Source organism: Micromesistius poutassou (assembly GCF_964030765.1).
Source record: "Micromesistius poutassou genome assembly, chromosome: 10".
Lineage (NCBI taxonomy): Eukaryota > Metazoa > Chordata > Actinopteri > Gadiformes > Gadidae > Micromesistius > Micromesistius poutassou.
In genome coordinates, this window is record NC_140280.1 from 18,795,657 (window position 1) to 18,805,656 (window position 10,000).

Sequence of the window (10,000 nt, forward strand, 5' to 3'; positions counted from 1 at the left end):
CTCGATGAACTTGTGTCCGTTGTTGATCACCACGGAGCGGACCTCGGAGAGGCCGAAGATGGCCCAGAACAGCGTCTTGAAGCTCTCCTCCAGGCTGAAAGCCACACGTGAGGGACACGCCATTCAACCCCTTTGTTGTTCCTCATCCTGATTTCCAACAATTCCTTCAACTTTATTCCTAACTTCTTGCTCACTAAATATCTAAAAGACAATCTTTTTGTTGACACGAGGGGCTATAATACCTCCATGGTCTTATCAACACGGTGACTATGTAAAAGTGTGTGTATGTGTGTGTGTGTGTGTGTATGTGTGTGTGTGTGTGTCCTCGTGTCTCACGTGGTGAACGCGTCGTTCTCCTTGGCCCCCAGGTAGTAGGAGTAGAGGTTGAACATGCCGATCATGAAGGCGAGGAAGACCAGGATGAAGATGACCATGAACTTCATGATGTCCTTCACCGTCCGGCCCAGTGAGATCTGCAGCGGCCCGAAGCTCTCGTTGGCCGGCAGGATGTAGGCGATGCGGGAGAAGCTGAGCACCACGGCCACGGCGTACAGACCCTCGGACGCCAGCTGGGGGTCCGAGGGAAGCCAGTCCATCCGCGCTACGGAGGAAACAAGGGAGAGACCACCGCGTTATGTTGAACTGTGAGGTATAACAAATACAGCGTTCCTCTGATGGCTGTTTGTAGTAGAGCCTCTCATGCTAGTACTATCAATGGACTACAGTTAGCGACACGTTATAGGGATGGAGGTAGGATAGTCTAGTGGATAGGCTGTTTGACTCCCAGCCAAGAGGTTCTACGTTTGAATCCTAGTGTTTACAATTGAACTAGAGGCATCCTTGAGCAAGATGCTTACCTTTTTATTCTACTAATAAACGAAGTCACCTTGGAAAAAAAAAACAAATCACTGAGTTGCTTTGGGTTATGAATATTGTGTGCTGTGTGCTGTGTGTGTGTGTGTGTGTGTGTGTGTGTGTGTGTGTGTGTGTGTGTGTGTGTGTGTGTGTGTGTGTGTGTGTGTGTGTGTGTGTGTGTGTGTGTGTGTGTGTGTGTGTGTGTGTGCGTGTGTGCCTGTGTCTGCGTGCGTGCGTGCCTGTGTGTGTTTGTGCGTGTGTCTGTGTGCGCGTGCGTCTGTGTCTGTGTCTGTGCCTGTGTCTGTGTGTGTCTGTGTGTCCCTTGCCGAGGGTGAAGTATCTGAGCTCCGGGGGCAGCAGCGAGAGGTTGAAGGCTCTGCTGTAGTGCTGGTGGACGTAGGTCTGGGCCTCGAGGGTGTGGCTGAACGCAGAGAAGCGGCAGCTGAACGACGCCAGGAAGATGGCCAACATCCCGAAGTCTAGGAAGTTCCAGGGTTCCAGCAGGTACTCCCCCGGACCCTGGATCCAGATCTCCTTCACCTCCGCCCAGATCATACCTGCAGTAAGGGGACCCCCAGGAAACACGATGCGCATGGTGCAATCCTCATGACCATCATGACCTTTGACCCAGGATACTACGAGAAGTCCTCACCTATGACCCAGGAGATGATGAGGGTCTCCATCCAGGTGAAGGGGGTGGTGGTCATCCGGTAGAGCAGCAGGGGGTCCGGCTGGGGGGCAGAGGGCTCGCCGGCGGGGGGTCTGTGGAGGTGGGTCATGTTGGCCAACAGGGGGGGTCCGGCGAAGCGGTCGGCGGCGTTGAGCACCAGCAGAGCCAGGAAGATGGTGAAGGAGGAGGCGTGCGCCACGAACTTCATGAACGGACTGCGCATCACCCGGCCCACCTGGAGAGAGAGAGAGAGAGAGAGAGAGAGAGAGAGAGAGAGAGAGAGAGAGAGAGAGAGAGAGAGAGAGAGAGAGAGAGAGAGAGAGAGAGAGAGAGAGAGAGAGAGAGAGAGAGAGAGAGAGAGAGAGAGAGAGAGAGAGAGAGAGAGAGAGAGAGAGAGAGAGAGAGATAAAATGCTGCTTGAGCACATCAGCTCACAAGCATAGCTTCTTTTGGGATTGATATTCTTTTGTTGTTACAATAACTCTTTTTACTCGTGATTCCCAGAGTCTGTACTGTTCGTCTGATTGACTCTATCTCTTAGACTTGAGGGTTGTTACATTATTATAAATTATAATATCTAAACTATGATATAATACCTTACTGCAAGGGACTCCTGAGTAGTTAATATGACTTATGATATCTATTTTATGATCTCATACCTTACTGCAAGGAGCTACCCAGTACGTAATATGAATTATTATATATATATATATATATATTATGATCTCATACTTTACTGCAGGGGCTACCCAGTAGTTAATATCTATCTTATGATCTCTTACCTTACTGCAGGGAGCTACCCAGTACTTAATATGAATTATAATATATTTATAAGGACGTTGTACCTTGCTGCAGGGGGCTACCCAGTAGGCCATGGCGAGGGCCGGCAGCCCCAGGGCTACGGCCAGGACCACCAGCAGCTTGACGGCGGTGGTCTGCTGCCGGAGGCCTGGCAGGCTCTCATACCAGATGCTGAGCAGCTGCTGCTGGCAGTTGGGATGGGCTACGAACTGAAGCACAAGACACAAGGTGTGTGTGTCAGTGAGCATGTCTACTACGTCTGTATGTGTGTGTTTGTTTGTCTGTATGTGCGTAACGGGATGTGTTTATGGATATTTGTGTGGGTGTGGGTGTGTGTGCGTGTTTATATGTGTATGCACTCATGTGTGGGTCGGGGGGGGGAGATGTGGGGGATGAATATTTGTGTGTGTGTGTGGGGGAGTTTATCTGGGTCTGTCTGAGTGTGTGTGTGTGTGTGTATATGTGAATTTATGTATCTGTCTGGGTGTGTGTGTGTGTGTGTGTGTGTGTGTGAGTGTGGGTGTGTGTCTGTGCGCATGCGTGTATGTCTGTGTGTATTTTTGTGTGGGAGGCAGAGGAGGATGTCAGGCTATAGTATTTTACTGCCTCTATGACCTTAACCAGTGTTTCCACTCTAGTCTGTTATCTGTACTGGAGGAATGAGGAATGAGGCTGGAAAACAGAGCAAAGTGCTTCTCTGGATGCTAGTTTACAGACCAGTAAAACCCAGCCACAGATACAGTCGTTTAGAAGCATCCTGGACAGTATAAATTTATACTATCTCATAATCAGCACACTGCTTTGTAATGTTAATGTTGCAACACTAACATTAGACCAACAGAAGACAAATGTGATAAGAATATAGACCAATAAGACACATAAGACATACACAACACCAACCTAACATCAGCGCACAAGACACACATAACACATCTTGTTTATTACTTTGTTTTGAATTAAAGGTTTTAGTAACCATGGGTTTCACAATGTTAAGCCAAAGTGAAAGCAACATAAGACCAAAGTTATATCAAGACATGTAACACAAACGTAACACAAGTGTAACATGTCAGACCACCATAACACCAAAGCAACACCAATGGAACGTAATAAGAAACATTTTACACCAACATAGGACCAATGTAACACCAGCATAGGACCAATGTAACACCAGCATAGGACCAATGTAACACCAGCGTAGGACCAATGTAACACCAGCGTAGGACCAATGTAACACCAGCATAGGACCAATGTAACACCAGCGTAGGACCAATGTAACACCAGCGTAGGACCAATGTAACACCAGCGTAGGACCAATGTAACACCAGCGTAGGACCAATGTAACACCAGCGTAGGACCAATGTAACACCAGCATAGGACCAATGTAACACCAGCGTAGGACCAATGTAACACCAGACCAATGTAACACCAGCATAGGACCAATGTAACACCAGCGTAGGACCAATGTAACACCAGCGTAGGACCAATGTAACACCAGCATAGGACCAATGTAACACCAGCGTAGGACCAATGTAACACCAGCATAGGACCAATGTAACACCAGCATAGGACCAATGTAACACCAGCGTAGGACCAATGTAACACCAGCATAGGACCAATGTAACACCAGCGTAGGACCAATGTAACACCAGCGTAGGACCAATGTAACACCAGCGTAGGACCAATGTAACACCAGCATAGGACCAATGTAACACCAGCGTAGGACCAATGTAACACCAGCGTAGGACCAATGTAACACCAGCGTAGGACCAATGTAACACCAGCGTAGGACCAATGTAACACCAGTAGGACCAATGTAACACCAGCATAGGACCAATGTAACACCAGACCAATGTAACACCAGCGTAGGACCAATGTAACACCAGTAGGACCAATGTAACACCAGCGTAGGACCAATGTAACACCAGCGTAGGACCAATGTAACGGAACATAACGGAAGCATACTTAAGGACCACGTGTTACACCAAAGTAACACCAATGTAAGCGCGACATAAGACCAACATTTGACAAATTGACAAGCCAGGCGTGAACATATGACAAACGTCACACCGACCTTCTTCAGCTCGTATTTAATGGCCAGTTTGAGTCGGGTGAGGGAGGTGCGGACGGGCGGCTCGAAGCTGTCCTCGCAGTCCATCTCGCCGCTCAGAATGGCCTCCACCTCCTCGGTGCTGCGGCAGAGGTCCAGCAGGCCCACCACGTAGTCTTTGCACTGGGTGGACAGGCGGCAGTAGTCATTCTGCAGAGACACACCGGGAGAAGAGGGGGAGAGGTGGCGTTAAGTGTGTGTTTGTGTGCGTGTGCGTGTGCATGTGTGTGTGTGTGTGCGTGCGTGTGTGTGCATGTGTGCGTGTGTGTGTGTGAGTGCGTGCGTGCGTGTGTGTGTGGTGTCATTCTGATTGCAAAGGATGTTATTGTCGTTATTTCTCATTGCCCTGACCTGTATCCTTATATCCTACTTTCAAGTACCCTACCATCTGTGGTAGGCCTACCCTCTCATGCTAGGTACCGTAGCATGCATGTCTTTGGCAGTACAGGACTTTTTATGTGTTTTAATGTATTTGAGAGTGTGCAGGTGTGTGTGTGTATTCACATGCATGTTGTTTGCATCCATGGGTTTTGGGTGTGTTTGCGTTTTCTGTGCATGTGCATTTGTTTACGTGTGTTTTTTGGGAGTTGTGAGCATGTGTTGGCCTTGTGTTTTTTCCTGTGTGTATCCCTGTGCATCGTGCCTGGTCTGTGCTGTGTGCGTCTGTGTGTCTGTGCTGTGTGTGTGTCTGTGCTGTGTGTGTGTGTGTGTGTGTGTGTGTGTGTGTGTGTGCTGTGTGTGTGTGTGTGTGTGTGTGTGTGTGTGTGTCTGTGCTGTGTGTGCATGTATCTGTGCTGTGTGTGTGTGTGTGCGTGTGTGTGTGTGTGTGTGTGTGTCTGTGTCTGTGCTGTGTGTGTGTGTGTGTGTCTGTGTCTGTGCTGTGTGTGTGCGTGTGTGTCTGTGCTGTGTGTGTGTGTGTGTGTGCATGTATCTGTGCTGTGTGTGTGTGTGTGTGTGTGCGTGCGTGTGTGTGTGTGTGTGTTCCCAGCCTCCCCGCCACCGTCCACTCACCTTGAACTCCTTCTCGATGTCGGCCAGCGCGGCCAGCTCGTTGCTCAGCTCCAGGGCCGCCAGCACCGGGTCCTGATTGGACAGCGAGAGGTAGGCGGGGCTGGCCAGCCCCCGGTAGGCGTTGATCCTGGAGCGTGAGTGGCTGAAGGAGTCGTACTGCTGCTGGTAGTTGCAGGAGTCGCAGCAGCAGAAGTAGTCGTGGGGCGGCGCGATGGTGGCCCCCTTCCCCAGCAGCGTGTGGACGATCTCGTACTCCTGGCAGTGGGCGGCCAGGATTACCGGTGTCACGTCATGGGAAAATCTATGGGAATGTGAGCCAAACACACGCACACACACACACACACACACGCACACACACACACACACAAGCACACAAGCACACATCAGGGAACGAACCTGATCCTAGAGACCTCTAAGAATATCCATGGAAGAGCATCCTGTGGGAACAGGGACATGTGGTATCATCACCCCCCCCCCCCCCCCCCCCACGACCCCCATCACACCTCAACCTCCCCTCACCCCTCCCTTCTCCAACGACGACGTAGGGGAAACTACGGTGGCCTGTTCTGGCCTGTAAGACGCCAGTATGTATTTGTGATGTCATCATCTAACAGCATTGAGTAGTGTTAAGTTATGAGGTTCCTTGGTAGATCTATAAATTGGATTTAGTTATTTAGTCTGTTAAACTATGGGTCATATCTTCATTTATATATAGTGGTTATGATACAAAGGTTTAACTGCATCCTCTATAGAGCCATTTGTCCATTCTGGGCTACTGTAGAAACTCGGCGGTAAAACATGATGGGCTCTATGGAAGAGAACCCGCTCCCTAAGAATAGCGTATCTAGCGGGATCTCATCTCATTGAATTTAATCTTGTCTCCTCAAATCTATTGATCTAATCTAATCTCGTCTAATCTAAATATATCACAATATATTCTAACGTAATGTAGTCCAATCCAATCTAATGTCCTGGGTTGTGTGGTCTACATGTAACATTCCATTCAGCAACAGTGATACCAATTCAAAAAAGTTCAGCAAATGGTGTAAATATATTTATGAACAAGAAACACTAGGTTGTTACTCAAGTCCTGCGTGGTACACTTTTTTAACTTTGTTTTGAAAGGTGCAATGAATAAAGTTTATCTTGAAGAGGAAAGCGGCCTGTCTCACCGCGTCCCGTCCTCATCGTACGCGTAGAAGTCGTCCAACATGTCCGCCTGGGCCGGACTGGCGGTCAGGCGGCGACTGTCTTTGAAGGACGGGTGACCCAGTAGAGCCTCTGTGATACGAACATAGCCCTTACCTAACACATGTAAACACACACACAGATAGCCCTTACCTAACACATGTAAACACACACACACAGATAGCCCTTACCTAACACATGTACACACACACACAGATAGCCCTTACCTAACACATGTAAACACACACACAGATAGCCCTTACCTAACACATGTAAACACACACACAGATAGCCCTTACCTAACACATGTACACACACACACACAGATAGCCCTTACCTAACACATGTAAACACACACACAGATAGCCCTTACCTAACACATGTAAACACACACACAGATAGCCCTTACCTAACACATGTAAACACACACACACACACACACACACACACACACACACACACACACACACACACACACACACACACACACACACACACAGATAGCCCTTACCTAACACATGTAAACACACACACAGATAGCCCTTACCTAACACATGTAAACACACACACAGATAGCCCTTACCTAACACATGTAAACACACACACAGATAGCCCTTACCTAACACATGTAAACACACACACACACACACACACACACACACACACACACACACACACACACACACACACACACACACACACACACACACAGATAGCCCTTACCTAACACATGTAAACACACACACAGATAGCCCTTACCTAACACATGTAAACACACACACAGATAGCCCTTACCTAACACATGTAAACACACACACAGATAGCCCTTACCTAACACATGTAAACACACACACAGAAAGCCCTTACCTAACACATGTAAACACACACACAGATAGCCCTTACCTAACACATGTAAACACACACACAGATAGCCCTTACCTAACACATGTAAACACACACACACACACACACACACACACACACACACACACACACACACACACACACACACACACACACACACACAGATACCCCTTACCTAACACATGTAAACACACAGATACCCCTCACCTAACACATGTAAACACACAGATACCCTACCTCAATCACGCACATACCGAACACACACACACACACACACACACACACAAGCACACACACACACACACACACACACACACACACACACACTTACCTAACAAACCCAAATACACAAACACACGCACACACACAAACACACACACACACACACACACACATACACATACACAATAAGATGCAATGTGTACTAGTGCCTTATAGAACACTTATCTCTTTTTGACAGCTTTCTCCTGAATACGTGATAGTTTGATAATGAAACTGAGCGTGCTCAGACGCGTACACACTGATACAGACAAACACATCTTACTGATGGCCAATAGAAGGGCGTCACCCACTCGTGCCAGCTCCGTTCTGCCCAGCAACAGCTCGGTCACCTCCAGGTGCTCGTTGGCCACGGCCAGCTGCAGTGCATTCTGGCCCATGTAGTCCACGGCGTTCACGTTGAGGCTAGGCGAGCGCAGCAGCATGCGCCGGACCTCTGGGATGTTGCCGTACTCGGCCGCCTCCAGGAAGTGCTGCTCGGCGTCCGAGGGGCTCGCCAGCGGGGGGGCGCAGCACATGGAGGCGGGGCCTCGCAGGACCTGCCGCCGCTTGAAGGCGTTCAAGCGGGCCGCCAGTGGCCCGTCGCCACCCCTACCGACGCCGTCGCTGCGGCTGCCAACGGGAGGGGAGAGAGGTCATTGAAGGACAACGCTGGGGTGTTTTGACTTGAGTTCACTCTACCTGGCTGTTCCCATCATTTGGGGTCCAAGGGAGTAATTTGCAGTTTGTAAACTGGTCCAGTATTGAGCCGAAACACACTATAACCATCATCTGTGAAACAGCCTGCAGTGTTATGCGTTGGGGCAATAGAGCCCCTTTAATTTAGTCCCTGACATGCTTGGGGTAGTTCTTTTTATGGTCTGACAACATTGGGGAAAGGATCCCTACAGAGAAATACAACTTTATGCTTAATTGTTTTCTTGATCCTGTCTGTTTGTTCTCAACACTTCTTCGTCCAGATATTTTAGATGACACTAAGCTACGCTTTCTGTCGTCCAACACACAAACCCTGGCAGTCCCCCCTCTCTCCTACTCTCCCTCACCTTTCCACCAGTCTCTTCCCTCAACAAAGTAAACTCTCACAAGCCAGACTTCTCCTTGAGCGGGACTCGGTTAGACACAATGACAAACAGACAGGATTGAGCGAAAGGTCAAGAAAAAAGTTATATTTCAGTGTAAGGACCCCTTCTCTGTGGCAAAAACAAACACTTTTAGAGGAAGTATATTGACGGCGCCCTGTTGCCCCAAACATTTACAGCCATTTTATGGGTTACGGGTTACAGTTCTCACTCAATACAGGACCAATTTAAAATATGTTTACCGCATTAGTCCCTTAGGCTCAAAATGATGGGAATAGGGTCCAGGTTGAAAAATCCAAAAGATAACCTTTGATGTACATACAACTTTTAACAATCCATGTCTTGCGGGGTAGGGCATCTATTCGAACTTGATGTTCATTCAGATCCTTCGTAAAGGAGGTTTGCGCAATTTTGTTTGCGTTTAAGTGCAAATCCTAAATATTTTTGACAGAGACACCCGACTCCAGGAACATTCTGCGTCTCTGCCACTTATGTCAGTGTTTGATGTTTGGTGAAAAGGATGCTCACATCACTCGAAGAACAAATCCAAACTTTAAACTGACTGTAAACTGTAAATTTGTCAAAAAACGAAATAATTTAGGTTAAATGGGGGTCTAATCTGATTCAATTTCAGAATCATCTCTCTTCATCGCTTGTATCATTGTTATTATTAGTAGTAATATTATTATTATTCATATTGTATATTCATAATAATACAACTAATATTAATAATAATGTTTTTTTTACACTACACAATAATAATTTATCATTGTCTTGCTGTTAAAATGATTATTATTTTCATTTTTAACACTAAAACCAGGCCCAATATTCCTACAGTACACAAGGCACTAAATCTTATTTACATGTCAGTTTCTAAGACAGTAAATGATTAATCGTACAAAATAGTCTAATTCAAACATAACTCCATGCAACAGGCTGATATAGTCTCATCTTCTTTGCTAAACTAAACAAAAAGCTATTTCTGCTCCGTCTGTCGGCTCCTCAACAGTTCTCAGTAGAGCAAACCAGTGTTGATTTTGATTTTCTAAACACTGAAACACACTCCTCATACTCAAGAATGCTGCATTTGAAGATGAAATGGTAAAACATGTGATTGAGTTTACACAGTTTATTTCCACAAACATG

General features: G+C 47.4%; 1 protein-coding gene and 1 long non-coding RNA gene across 2 annotated transcripts in view; one reads left to right on the forward strand and one right to left on the reverse strand.

Moving 5' to 3' along the window:
* The window catches only part of LOC311354148, a 1,858-nt gene extending 1,355 nt beyond the window's left edge, over positions 1-503 (forward strand). The window contains exon 3 of the long non-coding RNA XR_014637195.1: positions 369-503. This is a non-coding gene — a long non-coding RNA (uncharacterized lncRNA). The remainder of the gene's footprint in view (positions 1-368) is intronic.
* LOC311354147 (short transient receptor potential channel 6-like) overlaps positions 1-10,000 on the reverse strand; it is a 13,886-nt gene that overhangs the window by 3,414 nt on the left and 472 nt on the right. Inside the window, exons 2-10 of the mRNA XM_084473944.1 lie at positions 8,041-8,387; positions 6,617-6,749; positions 5,445-5,745; positions 4,398-4,583; positions 2,371-2,535; positions 1,508-1,760; positions 1,182-1,412; positions 337-601; positions 1-94 (exon numbers count right to left, since the gene is read on the reverse strand). The exon at positions 1-94 is cut by the window's left edge and continues 102 nt beyond it. Of these exons, the coding sequence (XP_084330070.1) occupies positions 1-94; positions 337-601; positions 1,182-1,412; positions 1,508-1,760; positions 2,371-2,535; positions 4,398-4,583; positions 5,445-5,745; positions 6,617-6,749; positions 8,041-8,387 (1,975 nt within the window). The remainder of the gene's footprint in view (positions 95-336; positions 602-1,181; positions 1,413-1,507; positions 1,761-2,370; positions 2,536-4,397; positions 4,584-5,444; positions 5,746-6,616; positions 6,750-8,040; positions 8,388-10,000) is intronic.